This window comes from Notothenia rossii (genome assembly GCF_949606895.1).
Source record: "Notothenia rossii genome assembly, chromosome: 10".
Classification (NCBI taxonomy): domain Eukaryota; kingdom Metazoa; phylum Chordata; class Actinopteri; order Perciformes; family Nototheniidae; genus Notothenia; species Notothenia rossii.
In genome coordinates, this window is record NC_136908.1 from 40,854,164 (window position 1) to 40,874,168 (window position 20,005).

The 20,005-nt window shown below is 40.1% G+C and overlaps 1 protein-coding gene across 3 annotated transcripts; it reads right to left on the bottom strand.

Moving 5' to 3' along the window:
- Positions 1-3,170: 3,170 nt before the first annotated feature.
- mbtd1 (mbt domain containing 1) lies at positions 3,171-19,624 on the bottom strand. Of its 3 annotated transcripts, XM_079655590.1 has the most exons (18): positions 19,457-19,613; positions 18,922-19,003; positions 18,213-18,417; positions 17,932-18,065; positions 17,730-17,844; positions 17,561-17,643; positions 17,360-17,477; positions 15,926-16,060; positions 15,752-15,840; positions 15,325-15,559; positions 14,640-14,695; positions 14,377-14,481; positions 14,143-14,290; positions 13,340-13,422; positions 12,571-12,805; positions 11,554-11,625; positions 9,516-9,677; positions 3,171-8,352 (listed from the first exon to the last, which is right to left on the bottom strand). In XM_079655590.1, exons 3-18 carry the CDS (start codon positions 18,367-18,369, stop codon positions 8,234-8,236), a joined length of 2,046 nt encoding a protein of 681 aa, XP_079511716.1. In that variant the 5' UTR covers positions 18,370-18,417; positions 18,922-19,003; positions 19,457-19,613; the 3' UTR covers positions 3,171-8,233. The 3 variants fall into 3 exon arrangements, with proteins under 3 accessions (XP_079511716.1, XP_079511715.1, XP_079511717.1); XM_079655589.1 differs by lacking the exon at positions 18,922-19,003 and having other exon boundaries at positions 19,457-19,624; XM_079655591.1 differs by lacking the exon at positions 19,457-19,613 and having other exon boundaries at positions 18,922-19,450.
- Between the last annotated feature and the right edge of the window lie 381 nt (positions 19,625-20,005).

The window sequence follows — 20,005 nt, forward strand, 5'->3', positions numbered from 1 at the left end:
CGGCTCTTCATTCATTGGTCGGATTACAGCACTAATGTATATATGATCCTGATGGGAGGGATTAGATTGTGATGCATCTCTAATGTGTGCGAGCCGTTTTATAATCTCAGATTATGGTCTCTTTCAGAGCGGCTCAGTGAAGACCTGAGCCGGCTCACACGGCACATTTTAGAACTAGTCTGAAGGATACACCTTCAAAATGCTATTTAGTGTTTGTCAAATATTTAAAATAACATGCTGTATAACTTGGTCTCTATGACGATGCCTATGGATCTCACTATCCATTCCAAAGGACGCATGCTTTCCCTTATATTTTTTTATCAATGATACCTTTTATCAAATGTGTGAAATGACAGGGTCTCACTAAGGTCCGAGCTGCTAGCTTCATATTTAGTCCCACTCGTCCCTCAGCCAGCATGAACAATGACGAGTCAAACACTTGCAAGTGCACATACGTGGCTCTAGATCTGAATGAAAAGCAGCACCAGTGTGAACACAGTTTGATTGCACTGCGCTCAGAAGTCACAGCAACATGTCATTGATGCATCCTTTGTCACTGTTCTTCACTAAGTGCGGAGGACTTACTTCACACCACTTGATATGACAAGGAGTGCTGCATTAGTCCAGGACCACCCTTAAGGACCGACGTGCAACTTGCTCTGTTTCTCTGGTTTGACTCTTTTTAGCTTTCAGGTTTATTCCTTAAACTATTACTATATAATTTCAACACTTTATCTGCTGTAAAATCAAAGTAATGTTAACACTTGAAACACGCAGACCTGGGTTCATGTTCAGCAGGTCCCTCGTCCTGCTCTAAGCTCCTGAGAACGTTATGAAACACTGAGGTCACGTTAAACACGTCCTTACAGATGCAGTGTACAGACCTACACCTCCACATCATCCTGTACACTTTAGTTAATACAGGTTTATCAAAATGAATGTATCTCTTTTTAATGTGATTCAAAGTATAGCTTTTTATTCTGTATTTGTGTTTCAATGTCTGAAATGTACATTTTGAGAGAAAACCAACATGATCAGAGATCTATCATAGCATCTTTAGAGCTTCGTTTAATTCAGATCTTTTGTGTTGGAAGTTATATTAAATGTTGCAACACTCGGCTTTGAATCTGACCTGTTGATCTTTCAGTAAAGAACTGCTGACAATCGGTCTTCTAGTTCCACACTCACACAGACCACTGGTAAGGACTGGGAACAAACAAACACATCCTTAAATGGTTTCATACACTTCAATGTTCTTTATGGAGATCATCTCCTCATACATCAAAGAGATGTCTGTTTGACTCGATGCACATGAAACATGTCGTGTACCGGTCCAGATGAGCTGCATTATGCCTCATCGTCTCATCTCCACTATGTTTTTATAATGACATATATTATAACTTTTAATATAAAATACTTTAAATCACCTTTTCCAACAATACAATTACTTTTTTGAGACATAAGGATTTGTTTTCTGATATAATATCACAAGATCTTAAATGAGATACTATACTAATGCTTTCTTTGACAAACTATACTCTGACCTTTTTATCACCTAACATGGTAATAATAATGTTTAATGACAAATTTATTATATTAAACACTATATGTTTTTTGTTTATCTCGTTTATGACATGCTGCAACTTTTTTGTATCATAAAATGAACCATGTAGTTGTTGCCAGCTTAGTGAATCCAGAAATGAAAACAAATGGCTTGTCGGATTTTGACAGTTTTAGAGTGGTTTCGGGGGTCACTGCGGATGTTTAAAACTGACTAAATGTCAGAAATGGACTAAGCAGAAAGCTGCTGTATTTGTAGCTGATTTTGGCTACCATGAGTAGTGTGGCAACCATTGGATATAGAGAGCACAAGATGAAAATGATTATCTCAATCTCAATTATTTTTCAATAAATAATCAGTTCGCTAAATCTTCCAAATCCACCCAAAATGCATTAAGATCAGCCCACAGAGAGTACAAATATTTTCATTTTCTGGTTTAAAATCTGAATGCTCAATAACCCGACCTGATTTTAATTTTAGGAACATCTGCTCCCAGTTGAAGAGGCCGAACAATCCTACTATCTCCGTCCGGCAGTGGCTCAGTCAGTAGGGGCTTGGACTGGGAGCTGTAGGGTTGCCGGTTCAAGTCCCCGACCAGACCTAAAATATGGAGTGTGGACTGCTACTTGGAGAGGTTCACCTCCTGGCCTGCCGTGGTGCCCTTGAGCAAGGCACTGGACTTCCCCCTTCACATTGCTCCCCAGGCACTGTACAATAGCTGCCCACTGCTCCTGGTACTAGACTCCTGGTACTAGGATGGCACTGTGTGTGACTATTAAAGAGGGTTTCATCCCTCCCAATTCGATCATGTCATCAAACAAGCTGTGCTCTGTTCAGAGGGAACACTCTGCTGTATCGATTATGTTTTCTATCAAGCGTCCTTCTGACTGCAGTGCTCCTGTAAAAGTATAGTCTGTGTGATCACTCTTTATTTCGGTTAAGTTCAAAGTAACAAAATATCATAACAATCAAACTCTGATAAAGTGTGGACAGACATGTTCAAGCTCTGTGTGAGCATTACCAGATTACTGAACCAAATCCGGATGAAGGACGGAGAACTGTTCCAGGATCAGTGAAGGAGCTCCGTACGCTGAGGTGGGAGAAGTACTCAGGTCCTGTACTCAGGTAAAAGTAGAAGTACCAGAGTGTAGGAATACTCTGTTACAGTAAAAGTCCTGCATTCAAAATGTTCCTCAAGTAAAAGTAGAAAAGTATTCTCATCAAAATATAGTGAAAGTAGCGACAGTAAAAGTAGTCATTATGCAGATTGGTCCATTTCAGAATAATAGATGATATGTTTTATAATGATTGATCATGAAAGTGTTCTCAAAGCTGGTAAAGGTGCAGCTAGTTTGAATGACTTTGTATACTGCAGGGTAGCTTGTGGATTTACTCCAGGTGGAACTAAAGTTTGAATTAACACTTGATTAGATTTCACATCATTCCTCCACATCTGTGAAGTAACTAAAGGTATTAAATACATGGAGTGGAGGAAAAGTACAAGAATCTCAAAATGTTACTTAAGTAAAGTACTTGAGTAAATGTACTGAGTTACTTACCACTCTGTCCAGATTACAGCGTGTCTCACAGAATGAACTCTGACACACTGTTGGAAGTCATAAGCCTTTTTATTCAGTGTAAAAGTCAAATCTTACAAAAATCACCAGATAAACTTTCACAGCCATGCGGAAACATTTTGTAAACAAAGAAGCCATCCATCACAACCGATAACATGATCCAACATTTGGCTTTATTTACAAAGTCTATCAAAGCTCCATCACAGCACGAAGTGACATATGAAAGGAAAAAATGGTATACACTATCAAAAAGATGTACAAACTTTAAACTGCAATCTAATAATGTACCTCGGGGGTCAGTGTTAATATCAATAGATTTATAATTATTAACATAGATCTTTTTTTTTTTTCATTTGTATCCAAAATATATTTTCACCATAACCCTCTGAACTCACAATTTTTTTCAGACAATAGTAATCGCAATACATTAAGTCATTTTTATCAAATATATATATATATATAGCACCACGATATAATGGTTTAATATAATTGGGGGAGGGGGGGCTATCACTTACAAAAGACCCGTGTTAGTATCCAAGAAAAACAATGATATAACCACAGCCCGCTTCTCACACGTCTCTTTGGAAGCCCCTCACCACCAGGGGAAGAATCACAACTAGCATTAGTCAGTTAGCATGTAATGATGTCGTTTTTCATGAGATGTGGCCCTAACCTAACCTGAATTCCAAAATGATAAAAGTGGGTCAACGAGACTAAATATTTCATCAAAATTATGAGATGGCCAAAATGTACGATGTAAGCTAAAGGTTCAGGTTTTTTCTTTTTAAAGGGTCAAAATTACGAAATTTGAAAAACTTAATAATTGTGGTCCGTGGACACCAAGAAAACTGCGTATTTGGTACTCAAAATAATATTCAAAGTAGCCTATGTATGAGCCTAAATGTTGCCTTGGTAACACATTTTTAATTGGCATCTCATAATTAAAAATGTCTTTAAATCTTTTTTTTTCTTTCATTTCTCGGTGGAAAGGGGCTTCCATATTTTCTGTTGACAAAGCAAGAGCAGGCTGGAGAACAACCAACAACAAAGAAACACGACATCAGCACAAAGCGTTCCTCTACATGCATTCACATGATCAACCATCCCAGCTACTGAACCCAAACACCAACACTCAGCTACCCGTGATGGACGTCAAACGTGTTCCATGTTTAGAATCGAGGATCAGGGGGAAACAAGGAAGTTAAATATCTACAAGGAAAGGTGAGAAACTGAAGATCCAAAACAGTGTTGATTGTGCATTTGATTATTCAGGGTTACTCTAGAGGGTAGCAGCAGTTAGTCCATAGAACAGTCTTCTTCTTGTCTTGTACTAAGATATTAATGCAGTTTGGTCATAACGTTTTTCTGCCTCCAACATGATGGAGAATCACTCCTGTGACAGATCCTAACCTGAACCTCCGATGATTGTGAGACACGGTCTGTTATTGCTCATGTGGTCTGAGAAGCCTTCAGCTGAGCTCCTATCATTCTGCTCAGAGACTTCAAAACAAACTGGTGGTGAACAAATCTCACAGCTAGTGAGACAAGAAAAGACACACATCACTCAGATGTAGAATAAGGACATTAAAAAGCTACAAAACATGAACAGAAATACATCAAATGCTTTGTGAGATAAGACCTTTTTTGCTTGAATTGTATGGAAGCAAATAGCGCCATAATAATTAAAACTATGAAGAAAATGAATAACTGATGCAAAATGTAACCACTATTGAAACTGAATGTTACATTTAAATAACAATGAATTTATATTTATATATATCGATTTCATGAATTGTGGGCTCTAAAGTCTGAATATGTTCAGCTTGAACGTTGCGATTTAGCCCTAATTCTCAAAATATATTTATCTTGTGGGGAAATAACTTTTTTTCATTTCATAATTCAATAAAAAAAGACTTAGTTAATTTCTTTCTTTTTAAGATCTTGTTCATATATAATAAATGAACACAAGATTAAAGTCTGTCTTTTACTATAAATTGTATATTTAAAAATTATTAGGATAAAATGTTTTATTGTCATTTTATAAATCCTTGAAGAAGAAAGAATTGCGTAAAATAAAAATACAAAGATTGGAATTAAAGCCAGGTTCATTCAGACAGCAGGTCAAACAGCTGCTATACATGAACTCAGTGGTATTCATGCTTCAACATGTGTGTCATATAGTGGGTACATTTCACAAGTTCTTTTTCATTTGCTTCAAAGCTCTGGGATTATTATGGCAATTCCTAGCTTCCATACATCAGACGCAGATGATGTAGACTGAGCTTCACAGACTTCCTGAGAATGTCCCCATGAACCTTACTGGTAGAGATGATGGATTTAAATCAGACAGCCAGTACTCTGTATGTGAACCCTCGCTCACAAAAATCACAGTTATACAATAGCATTTTGTTAAATCCTCTCATATGTTAATTATATTTATGTAGTGATCATGACATTTGACGGTGCTATATGTTTTATTTCACAAAATAATATGCCATCTATTATTATTGCATAACATTCAAATTAGAAGACTGACTTATGTGCTGTGATCAAATTCTTCCGTGTTTGGTGTGTAGTCTGGAGCGTGTTTAGGAAATCATTTTCATTTGCATATGCTAACAAACAGTCTGTTTCACACTGTTTGAGCTAACGTGGCTAGCATCAGGAGGTAGAAGATAATCAGCTGCAGAGATCTAGCTCCAAGAAGAGTCAAAGGAATATTGTCATGGAGCTCCGACTTATCAGGACTCCATACCATCATAGTCATGAAGAATATATATATATATATATATATATATATATATATATATATATATATATATATATATATATATATATATATATGTGTATATATTTATAATATGTATGTATTTATGCCACTTGTTGATCCTGCGGTGTAATGTGAGGCTGCCGTCAGAGTATTGGAAAGCAGTGCATGTTTCATTATGGACAGACCTGTTATTGTGTGGCTCAGGTGATTCTAAACTAGCTTGCATACATATGGCTCCGACATGAGAACAACCTACACAATACAACAACATGAAGGATTTGCATATTAACCTAATCAAATATTGAACATATTTCCCATTTGGACAACCTCTTATTTTCAATGACAGAAACCAAAGCTTGATGCTACAATTGCTCAAGTATAGTCTGCAGTTTGCCACATCTCAGCATCAGTCAATCAATACAATCATTGAAAAGCAATTATGCATTTACTTTCTTTTTCCATCTTCAAATACATGTATTCTGATAAGTGAATATAATATCAGTGTGCCATCTATAACATAAAGTGTAATCCACAGAGCTGCCGCAGATGAAGGCACGGTGTGGTTGGTAGTTCTTTAAAGAGAAATCTATTCTGATATAGCACTTTCAAATCCAATTCAATCTATATAAGGAAATAGAAGTATTAATACATGTCTATCTAGTTTTTGAATGCATTATAAACGCTTTCTAGAATGAATGAATTGAGTGTCATGTTATGCTGATCTATAAATCTGTGGCATACTGCAGACTGCACAGAGGTGAGGGGGGGCTCCACATCATCCACACTGTACATGTTGCAGTGTGGACAGTGAGAACATGTGAGAGTGTGTACCCATCATACCAGTAAGGTTTCTCTCTGATACACACACCCTGCAGATCACCGTTCATCTCCACAGCTTCAGCATTCCTGTTCAACATCACACTGAAAGCATCACAGTGTGTGAGTGATCACTGTGACCTCATCAGATGGGTGCGCTCCTGATCATCTGATGCCAGGCTAATCCTAGATCATGTCCTCTACAGTGATCTGCGGGCAGCTGCACTAGCAGGACAGCAGAGGGAAGGTGCTAGTCTGGGGAATTGGAAAAGTTCAAAAGTGGAAATAAGAGTTGAATGGACTTAATATAGCTGCAGCATATTCACAAGTGGAAATGTACAGTTAGTGAAAGCCAACTGCACGGTGCCAGATCTATGTGATGATTGTGATTTACTTTTACAATTTAACAACAATTTTACAATCCATTTGAAAATCGCAGTGTTGCGTCACCTTACATCTGTGTGAAATAACCCTGACTGTGTATATATATATATCCAAGTATTCAACAAATAAAGTATAGTAGCAGCCTGAATGTTTGACATCATCGGTTTCATTGTGCCGACTTGGAAGGATCCCAGGTGTTACCATGAATGATTTTGTGCCCTATTGATTGAATCAGACATTTCTGAAGCTGTGGAAATCTCCTGGCCGAATGTGTAAGGATTGAAATCAAAAGAGCAATATGAGTGACGCTGAGCAGCACTGTACTAAGATCTCTCTCTCACCACAGTTACACCTATACTCTGTAGTTCTACTTGAATAGGTCTCCACATACTATATGGATATAATCACTTTATGAAACAATGCACATTAAGGTTCCCACACAGCCACCAAAAATGCAGATGCAAAATAATTACATTAAGACGAAAGCAACTCCAAAATCATTACCATAAAAAAGAAAAACTTCAAGTACTATTAACAAAGTATAAGTCCAGCTGGCAATATTGTTAGAAGGAAAAAATGAAAATATACACAACTCTGTGACGGCCGCTCACTGCCGACTCACCTGAAAACAACACAACGGAAATACAACATTAAAGACCTGGCTCAATTAAAGGTTCTCACAGTTTCTGCAGGTCTCTGTGCACGGTCCAGTGTGGCAGAGGCAGAGGGGGGGGGGGGGGGGGCTGTCCACACGCAGGACTCCCATTTCTGTGGAAAAAGATCCAAGTATCTCTCATCTGATTGGATGTTAAGACAACATGATGTCATCCGTAGGTGGTCCGAAGAGAATGCCCAAACATTTGACCCAGGAGAGTGATGTGCAGCTACAAGGTTAGAAAACACTTCTGAGAAATCCTGAAGGGAACACCCCCCTGAAGCCTGGAACAGCCCCCCCCCCCCCCCCTCCTCGTCATTTCCTGTAGGGACTCCATGAAGGCCTGAGGCGTTGGTCTGAGTGTGGTTTGAGGCTGGTTGACTCTGCACCTCCCTGATCCTCCTTGGAGGGGTCCCAGAGGGGGGGTCCCAGAGGAGAGTCCTGCCCCCCTGCTCCTGCTGGTCCTGCCCTCAGGGCTCCTGTTTAATGTAGTAGCTGCCGGAGCCGTTGCTCTCCTGGTCCGAGGTGCCCTGTGAGAAGGTGAACTCGTCCACCTCCGCCGGGTCCTCCTTCATCCTCAGGAGAGGCTCTGCAGACAGGGGGGGGGGGGGGGGGGGGGGGGGGACATTACATTACATTTAGTTGACTCTTTTAGCCAAAATAAACTTACAATCAGAGGTGGGAAGTAACTAAGTACACTTACTTTAGTGTCATTAAAGGTACTTGTAATTGATTTGAGTATTTCAATTTTCTGCTACCTTGTACTTTTACTCCACTACAGTTCAGAGGTACATGGTGTACTTCTACTCCACTGCATGTATTTAATACCTTTAGTTACTTTACAGATGTGGATGAATGATGTGAAATATAATCAAGTGTTAAATCAGACTTTAGTTCCACCTGGAGTAAATCCACAAGCTACCCTGCAGTATACAAAGTCATTCAAACTAGCTGCACTACTTTTACTTGAGTAACATTTTGAATGCAGTTCTTTTACTTGTAACACAGTATTTCTACACTCTGGCACTTCTACTTTTACTCAAGTACAAGATCTAATTACTTCTGCCACCTCTGCTTACAATAAGTGTATTCAACTGTGAAGAAACCATGAAGAAACAAGAATCCTGCAGGTTAGCTTTCTATGTACGTATGCATCTATGCATGTAGGTATACGTATGTGTTTGTGTATGTATGAATGTATGAACATTTTTCTTAAGTGTATAGATACATATATTTTAATGTGATGCTTGTTGACGTGTAGATCTGCGCTGCCAGGATTGCTTTTTTTATTTAGTTGTACCGGTACAATGACAATAAAGAAAATATATTCTATACTGAAGGGAAACCACTTTAAATGTATTTATTTATGATGTTATGTTCCCCCAGTGGAAGCAGCTGGTTTATCAGACTGTGATGGAAGATATGTAGACTCTCAGCGGTCCTGATATCAATGTGGAGCTTGTTCCAGCATTGTGGAGCCAGGATAGCAAACAGGGGTGTTTTAGTTCAGGGGAACCTGGGTCCAACTCGCAGTGAGTCAGCTATTTGAAAAACTATGAATGAAACAAACATGCTATATTTATGCTTCAAGTGGAAATGCAATCCAGACATGAGAAATTGTACATGTGAGAAGAGTTATGAGGTAGTTTTAAGAAAACAACATGCATGACCAGCAGGAGCCAGCTCCACAGCTCCAGCCCTGCGAGCCCCTCAGAGGCTCTGTGCCCTGTTGGCTCTCCCGTTAGTCCGTACCTGATTTGTGTGTTTGGTGCAGGTGTGTTCTGGGTCGGGGCCGTGGCCGAGAGGGCCCCTGTGCAGGGTAAGGGGGGGGGCTCTGCTCTTCGTCTCCGGAGAAGCTGCTCCTCCTCCTGCCGGTCTGACTGAAGGGCCGTCGACCAACTGGAATCTTCCTCTCTGAACATGAAGCACACTCTGGTTAGCTACACACAGGTTCAGTTCAAACAAGATACCACCGTCATGTTTACATTATCATTGAATGTAACCTCTGGCTGCTGTCCTCTGAGTTCATCTGTCCATCTTTATGGTGATTCAACATCAGACTCACGTAGGTATCCACTGTGAGCTACCAACAACAGGCCTAAAGCTGCTAAACTAAATGTGTAAAAGTCTGTGGCAGCCATTTTGATATTAAATCGATTGGCATTTGTATACATTTCTATCAGGTAACCCTGAGAGCAGCATGTCCGAGTGTACTCTTTCTCTCTGATACACAACCGGCAGATCACATCCACTCACACCATCTTGTTTCTGTCCAACATTACAGCACAAAGACACTAAATATATCTCTCCCAGGCTCATTGCTCCATTCCTTCAGGTGTGTGTGTGATGCTGCTGCTAGGTCCCCACTGAAACTCCACATGAAGTGTTCTCAGGCACCGGACACTGTTACCTCATTAGATGGGTGCTCTCCTGATAATCTTATATGAGGCTAATCCTAAATCCAGTAATCTAGATGCAGCTTTACCAGCAGGGCAGCAAAGGGAGGTTATTTAAAGGGCATAGTTAGAAAGTGGAAATAAAACTAAATACAGATCGAACACAAACTCCATTTAAAGGTGGGGTAGGTAAGTTTCAGAAACCGGCTCTAGTGCACTAAAATTTGAAAGTACACAGCCAAATAGACTCCGCCCCTTCTTTCAGACTTCCTTACAGAGCACCTCATCCGCGCGAGCAGGCTGCAGTAACGTTACATATCAGGCAAAGCTAAACACATCTAGGTTAGCAATACTACACAGCCAAAGCAACTCCGATATTGACTCTGGTTTGACTTCTCCTAGTTTCCACTTTCTTTTTGTTCTTAATTTGCTCCATAACATTTTTTCTTTTGCGACCAGTAGACGATGTTGAACCTAACTCTGCCATGGTGAAAGTGGCCGCCTGTTGCTGGCGAGTCATTGAAGTACTGCTGCAATGCACGCCCAATGACGGCACGCCCAATGAGGGCACGAGATACATTAGTGCGTGCACGAGATGGAAGGCTGACAGACAGGGCAGCAATCCCTAACAAAAAAAAAAACTATAACCAATCGATTATAGTTTTTACAGTATTACGGCTTCCACAGATGAAATCTTTTTCTGGATTTTTTGTCAAAACACTTAAGATATTCATTGCTATCGGGATGTTAAGAGCATTCCATGGAATATAACAAAAAGTATATCTCGAGCCGGTTTCTGAAACTTACCTACCCCACCTTTAATATCGGGGACAGTCAAAATATTCAAAAGAAAAAACCTGCTGTATTGTGCCAGAGGTTTTTTGTAGTTAAGTAATACAATCATAATAATTGTTCCCAATTCCTCATAGTTCCAATTAAAAACTCAACTTCCAGACTTTTTTTTATGTATTTAGTGAGTCATGTGTTATACATTTTGTAACAAGGCAGTTCACAAAAAACACATCACATTTTAATTTGATTACATGAATTGCTTTTCCTACAGGCAGCCACAGATGTCTTGATAAACTGCCTGTGTTCAGCAAATGGTGTTTTAGCAATAGCCTCATGAGGATGGAACACCAGGCGCCTCGCTCTGGAATATCTGAAGAACACTTTGCACCCCAGTTTGCAGGCCATGTGTTCACAACCACTCTAATCTGTATACGTAACTAATATACTCTATGAGCTGTTGAGTAGTACCATCTACTATCCACATTTCTCACACAGCGGGCAGAGCTTCAAGCACGAGTGTATCCAGTTACAGTGAGAGGAACAGGAAAAAGAGAAGGTGAAGGAAGGAAGCTGGAGACACAAATACTAGATGGATTACTCACTTTTCTTTTGGCCTTTGTACTGCTGGGCCTTCTTCTTCTGTTTGGGTACAGACTGAGGCAGATCTCTGGTACCTGAAAGAAGACCAGAACAAAGGTTACTACGGGCCATCTGTTAGCACCAAAGTGTGTGAGGTGAGGCACAAAACAAGGACACAAACAGCATCATTTCAAGTATATCGATTGTTCAATATCTAGCACAAGCCACAAATAGCATAAATCCAGTCTGTATGATGGGTATGGACTAACCCTGGCCTCACTCAACGCCCTGACATCTGTCATCACAAGACCCCTCCACAGTAAATACAGTGTATGAGGGGCCCTCACAGTTCTGTTCACATATCAACCACGCAGCCTCCTTATTCCATTTACTCATCAGTGTCATTCTTTTTTAAATCCTTGTTTTTTACAGAATGATTCTGGCAAAGGACATTTTTTCATTTGAACTGTTAGAAACACAATTTCCGAGAGCCCAAGGCGATGTCATTAAAGTCTTGTTTTATCTAACATCTGTCCTAATCCAATGTACTACTACGTACTACGTTAAGACAAGGACAAGCAGAACATATTAACATTTGGAAACCTTGAACTAAAGAATATTTATTTATTTTCCAACTATGAGTTGATGATGATTTATAATAGCTTAGCCACCCGATTGTTTGTCCATGTTTGCTATATCTCTGCTTCTCAACAGCTTAAGACCTGCTGTCTGTTATTTGTTCTGCTACAACAAAGCAGAACTCATACAGTGACTCTCTCTGGATTTAAACGTGCATGTGCTATACATGTTCTGTTCATGTGACAGTATGCTACCATGTTGGAAGTATAAGGGAAATATTTTCCTGCAGATTTGGCCTTTCAATTCATAAAGAAAGCTGACCAAGAAGAGATGCTTTTGCTCAAGATTTCAATAGAAATAGGCAGCACCCGAACAGAATGAAGTCTTTCTCTGCTATCCTGATTCATGTCGCTCCCTGCCTTTAGGACTATCAGATGGGGGGAGGAGGGTGAGGTTCTTACTCTGTGAGGCAGGGGGTTGCAACTGGTAGCCGGTCAGCTGACACCAGCCCACAGGGTAGAGGTCAGGTGACTCGCAGTCCACCCACTGGTCATATTCATCCTCCCAGCCGTCAAAGTGGATCCTCAGTAGCCGGTGCACAATCCTCGTCACCGTGGCAACACACACCAGCCGAGGCTCCATTAGATCTACAGCCTCCAGCTTCATGCCTTGCCGGAAACCGTGATTAGGAATCTCCTAGGAGACGCAGGACAGTGACAAACAGGAACTTATTTGAATTGACATACAAATAAACATTAGTAAGCTAAACAGTGGAGAACTGATACATTCTAAATCCAAGAATCAGATGGAACAAGGGAAAGAAATACAAGGCAGAGGTGAACACATCAGCTTATCCCCATAAGAAATCTGGAGCCATTAAAGGACCTTAACAGTTGAATTATTAACGTGACATCTATTTCCTAATTCAAAAGCCGCTTTCAAACCAATTGACTCAAATCAATTCCAGCAGACTATGGTGCTGAGGGAAGAGGAGGTGACACTGCTGTCACATGATCAACCAGAACACCATCCTCTGGAGCCTACAGACCTGCAGCTGCTGCTGATCACATGTAATGATGCATAGAAAACTCTGATGCTGTTTTTAATTACAAGAACTATAATAGCAGAAGACATGTTACCTGAGAATGACACAACGTTAACACATACAGTGGGACCTGAGCATGACACGACGTTAACACATACAGTGGGGAAAGCATGAACACAGCCTACCTTGGTAAAGAGCTTGACAGGAGCAGCTATTGAACCTGTTTCTCTGAGGTAGTCAAACCATTTAAATGGCAGTTTAGTATACCCTGGGGAACAGAGTCAGTGATGAGACCAGGACATTCAGAAACACAAGAACATGTTATTAAACTACTTCTTACCAACATCACCTTAAGGCAAATGCTATTTGATTATAGAATAATATAGAGACCATGTATGGAGGATTAAAAGCGCCCAAATAAATATGCAAAGCAAAGTCATTTGTCTTCATCTGGAGATGCAAGGGAAAAGGTTATTTTCTAAAATGGAGACACATTTTAAAATGAAAAACCAATCCACTGTCCAATCACAGCTTGGGGGCGGGATGAAAGAGAGAGTTGTTCATCACTGACACAAGTTGGTTATAGTTATCTGTGTGATTGACAGGTCGCAGGGGCCTGTATATGAACTGGATGTTAAGTTACATCTTGCCTGTATTAAGACATTTGAAACCCCTTTAAACAGATGGGATATCAAACTGTTTCCGCAACCAGACAGGAATTTGTATGAGGAGCTTTCTGGCTTCTTCCATTTTAATGTAGCATCATACCATTTACTTACGAATGACAAACATCTTTTTTTCATTTCATAATGACACAGTAAATGCATACACACAGATGTGAAATGTAATCCCATGTGTGTTGTATTGAAAGATATCTTTAGAAATGGTTTTATTCAGGCACTTTCAATCATCCATATCCTTGTGGTCTTAATGGAATGAAATGCTCATTTATGAAGGGCTCAAAAACACAGAGATGAGTGTACAGTACCTCTAGGGGGCGTGAGTTCAATGTTGTTGATTTCACAGAAGCCGACAGGGTAGATGGAGGGGGAGGTGCCGTGGTAACAGAACCAGTCTGACCCGTCCACCGCCTCAGAACCATCGATCCCGATCATGAGGTACCCGTCTGCCAACACCTACACAAAGCCCCAATGGCATTTAAACATGAACAATAAAAGGGTTTTCTCCCTGACACACAGCATGATACACAGTGGGGCCTTACCTTTCTTACAGTGGCTACACATATAGCTGAGAGGTTGAGGGGATCAATGGCTTCTATTTTCATCCCATCTTTGAACCAATCCCCACTCTGGTCCACATCTTTCACCTGATTCACATGCAGACAGAAAGTAATCAGATATTTGTTGGACAACTAAATCAATAACTGTGACTTTTGGGTAGTCTTGTGTTTCTGAAAGAGTGACATATCAATTCAATACGCAGCAGTAGGACTCCCCCAAACATTCATTCATTGTTTTGTGTTACCTTCAGGAAATGCAGTGCAGGAGCATCAACTTGACCCTCCATTTTCTTTGTGAAATCTGAAAAATAAATCAACATTAAATTCACTTGCCTGCGTTAGAGATCCAAGTAAATAAATACGGCTAAAAAAGAGCATCATGATTTATAGAATGTGTAGGCAGTCAAAGCTGAGATGGGATTTGAAAGGTTCAATGAGATATGAATGTAACTTTCAGTCAGAGCTTTTTAGTTACAGTGCTACAAGGATATTCATTGCAGAATGTCAGTGCAGATAACGAACAGCAATTACACATTTTAGAAGAACTATATATTACCGAATTGTGAAGTTAGACCCATTATAGTTAGCATAGGGCTAAACTAGAAATGAGCTGAGTACACAGGGGTGTGTTAAGATTCTCCAAGTGGGCAGCACTGGACAAACAGCATTTCAGAGCAGATAATGCTGCTTTTTTTAATAATTTGCTCATTTTAATAATTCAAAATTTGACAAAGTAGTTTATGATATAATATGATAAAATAACAGGTCTAACTCACACAGCCCAGCAAAACAGAAAAACATTGGCTGCTGCCTTTGTGGCATATCACATTATTATACCAGTTTTGCTAGATATGAACATAGCCTTTCTTAAGACACCTTGTCGTTAAACACACACACAACCTCAGTGTTACTGCATGTTTCCCAACCCACCGGATCGTTTGAAGCGGTGTCCAATGCTGCGCGACCAGCCTATATTATGAATGAGGGGGCTGTACATGTGGCACCAGAAGTCATCCGACCCGTCCTGGCTCTCTTCATAAACCAGCCTGAGGCGCCCCCCGGTCACCTGCTCCACCAGCGCCACCCGTGTCCGGCACAGGTAGTTCTTATCCACCACCTCCACCCGCATCAGCTTCTTAAAGGGGAACTGCAGGTTCTCTTGTACCTGTGGAGAAAGATCAATCACAGATCAAATGCCTTTGAGAGGAATTCAGTTGAAAATGTACATCAACACTGATTACTTTTATCTCTAATTTGGAATTGTTTAATGGACATAAAGCACTATAAGCTACCTGATCTGTATTAAAGATATTGGCACTGAAGTTAATACAAATGTTGAGGCACTGGTGGGTCTTACCTTGGTATTAAAGTCTGGTGGCAGTGTTTTAGCTCCAGTGAGGCGCTTCACAAGAACAGCTTTCCAGTTAGAGTATTTATGCTGTATGGCTGTAGAGAAGATTACAATGTAACAATCATAATACGGCTGAGTGAATAAGACCACAGGCATTCAAAAAGCAGGCAGAACACTCACTTTTTGGAGGTATAAGAGGTTTGCCACTCGAAGCACACCATCCCACCGGGTGCACCTCCGGGACGCAGAGATCACACCAATAGTCTTTACTGGTGTCGCTATCGAAGCCCTCATACCGCAGGAGAGCCTTGAACCCTGCACAACAGAAAACACGTTCATTTCATATCTCAGTCCTGATCTGCGAAAGAAAAGTCATCCAACAAACGTCCATTCAAAAAAAAAAAACCTTACTTGCTTTTTCTAGATGTTTCCTGTCAATGAGCATGTGAAGGGAATTTTAGTATAGTGGAATTTTTGAATATTTGCAGATCCATTAGAATTGAGCAGAATCAATCTGCTGATCATATGGAATGGTAAGTGTAACGAATGGACTTTAGAGCTGCCTTCACATGATCAGCGGTAAACAGCTCTGTGCCTTTTTATTCTGGGGCCAAAGAATTGTTGCCTAGCGCTGCAGTCAAAGTTCAAATCATTTCAGCTTTCACCTCGACTGCCGATGATGACCTTTCGACAGGTAACCAGGTTACAGCTGCATGAGGAGGTGCAAGCTATCAGGGTAACTTTAGAAACAAAACTAACTAGCTGTTTTCACCACAAGGCTCTGCGCCCCACCTCGCCGTGAGCAAAGAGCAAATCACGTATGAAGTGAAGGCAGCTTTGGTGAAGTGGTGTTGTCAATGCCATAGAATACAGTGACAGGTTGTATAACAATTGAACTCTTACAATCCGTGTCTAGTTTTACAAATCCAGTGCACACATTTCTTAACAGCTGTCACTTCAGCCCTGCTCGGCCCCCCAGTATGGGTGGGACTGGCTCTAGGTGGGTCTGGAGGGTTCAGTGGCCAAGGCTCCGGCTATGAGTTCTGCAACACCCATAGCCAAGACCGTGACACTCTCCAGGGCAGGGGACTACTTCGGTGCACTCTGCTGAGATGTTTTCAACATGGGCAGGTTACCATGTTTTATATATGTCACTTTTTCCCAATGTGTTTGTTTAAATAGTTTTCAAGAGCAAACTTTTTGAAATATTCTATCCTTTTAATTCTGGATTTAAATGTGCACCAGATTGATGCATTTAACTTTGAAATGCACACAATGTTCTTCCTAAAGGCTTTAAGTTATAGTGTTAAAGAATTGTAATCACAATATTGACCAAAATAATTGAGATTTATTTTTGCCATAATCAATCAGCACTGGAACAAGAGGTACATGTGTGTATTTCGCAAACAGCGCACAGTATTAACCTCCATGGGAATATTTAGGCTTTAATGCATTTACCATATTCTGATCTATATTAGACTGTGATACAACCAATTCAAATCATTACAGCCAGTTTTCACGGAAAGAAAATAGAAACTGAATTTTCTCGTACACTTTTGGATAGATTTTTCCATTAACCAAAAGCCCTTCAGCTAGCTGAAGAAATGTTCTTACCTGCTAGCTTAATGATTTCTGCTATCCAGTACACCTTAGTGGAGAGGTTGGTATCAGAGTTGGGCACTTCAAGCCTCACTCCTTCCTCTATGCCCCCCCAGCATGTCCCCATGGGGGCCTGAAGCATAGAGGGAGCAGTGAGGTTAATCAGTCAAGAATAACAACAAATCAACTAAACCATTCTCCACAGTTTTGGCTTACATGCTTGAAACAGCTGACTGGAGCTCCAACTGTGTCATTGCTACAGATATACCGACCCCAGTCAAAGCTCTCTGCAGGAACCACTGAAGACATAGAAAACAATGTTTGAGTAACCACACAGAGAAACACTGTTTGTCTATTAAGTATCTGTCCTTTTTTTATAACTTACCTGCTTTTGATTTGGCCTGGTTCTGCTGACTCGCTTGGTACTGGGCGTAAGCAGCCAACTTTGCCATGAGGGGCTGTTTCTGTAAGACTTTGGCCTTTTTTGTTGGTGGTTTGCCCTGGCAAAATAAAAGCAGAGTTAAATAGTTGTAATAATACATGTTTAATCTTACATTTAATATTTCATTTGTTATGAAAAAGCGTACCTGGAGTCGTGCCAAGATGCTAGCTTTTTTGGAATTTGAGGAATAACTCCTAGAACATGACACACTGCAGAAGCGCTTGGTTTTTGAGTAAAAAGCATCTCGTACTCCAACCATCCCACACATCTCACAAGTGGCTGTGAAACAGAGACCAACATTCACATATCATCTGGTCAAATAAACAGTATACAACATGATGGCAAATGATATTTCCTAACAAACAGGATTGTATCAAATAGAAAGCAAAACAAAAAGCACAACTAAACATATTTCCATGTACTGACCCATTCCAGCCTTTCCGTCAGGGTAAGTGTAAACTTGTCCATTGTTCTTGATGATGGGCAGGCTGGCCGGGATGGAGGGCATCACCTCGTCCTCGCTGTCCTCTGAGCTGGAGCTGCTGGTAGACTCCTCACTGCAGCTGTCATAGCCATCAAACATCCCGAACGAGTCTCTCCGCTTGCGCTCTGAACGTGGGGTGCGTTCAGCCTTCACAATCAAGGACATTACAATAAACATCATTATTTACAATTATACATTTAACTCCATCAGTCTTGATAATACGTTCTGATATCATTTGTTGTTGGGATGATAAAATGTCAGAAAATAGTGAAAAGGACATCTTTAGACTTATTGTTGTGTCCAAGGACCACATATATTCATTTGACTACACAGACCTTTAAGGAAACCAGCAAGTTTGCATTTGGCAAGCAGAGATCAGATCATTGATTTTCAAAATGTTAGCTTCAACTGTAAGTAATTGTTTTAGCTCAAGAATCCTCTTCAAAATGTCGTGTTTTAAATGTTAGCGTTAGGTGTGTGTACAGTTACAGTTTTCCATAGGCTATATTTAGCGGACTCTTTAAAATACAATTTGCGTTGGAATGTCACCTAGGAATCAGGCTGCCACAGAGAAGATGTTTTAAAAAATGTAACAAAACAAATGTTCAGAAAAAATGTAAATATTTATTTCATTTCATAAGTCTTGCTCACTGTGTGTATGATCCGGAGCGGGGTTTAATGTTTACTGTTGACAGCCTGTCTACTTCCTCCTCTTGGTATCACAGGTGGCATCCTAACATAAATAATTTAAACAGCAAGAATCATGACAGAAAAACAATGCACCAGCCAGTAAACGCACACTGAGCTGAATGTAAGATGTGCAAAATAGAAAACAAGCTAACACATCATCTAAAATAAGGGGCGGCCTTATTGGCAATAGCTCCTAATGCTAGCTAGCCTTAGCATACCTAGCTAGCGGAAACCTGTTTTTCCTGCTTTTATTCAACAGAGCATAACGCACTTTTCATTTGCGTAGCATACTTGCACATTTAACATATCGATTTAAAATAAGCGTGGTGTTATTTTGTGTCTATACTTGTTTTTTTGGAGAGTTTGCTCATATTTAACACTGGCTGACCCATTAGCTAGCTACTATAAGAAGATAACAACAAAGGAGCAGCGCTAGCCGAGGCAAATCCTCTGTAATCAGAGGCTCACGGCCCTAAAATGTTTCATATTCACTCACCAAATCCCTTGTGTCTTCCATTAGCCCTTCATATAGATAACGTTCTTATTAACTGTGCTGCCAAATGCAAATAAAAACCCCTACAGTGGGGGTAAATGTTACTTTGAAATACCAAAGTCTAAATTAATACTACCAAGCAGGATATCAACAAATTACTCTGCTGCCTCTGCGCATGTGCGAATGTAACCTACTTTCATGTGATTGGTCAATACGGAATGGAGTTCATCAACCCACACAGAAACAAAATAGTGGACTCACAATGGAATTAATGAATGGCCTGTTCAATTTAGTAGACACAAACAGAAAATAGTAATATGTATCTATACTACACTTGTATCAAACCAACACCAATATAAACAGAGGGAATATTCATTATAAAACAAGTCTTTCAGATTCAGAATGCCTTTGTTCGTCCCACAGAGAGGACATTTACATTTGTTACAGCAGAAAAGAGCCAAATAAAGCTTAATGTTAACTAAGAAGCATGCATCATTTGTTTTTAAAGATAACAAATAAATGAAATTACACCATTTACAAAAGACACATCCT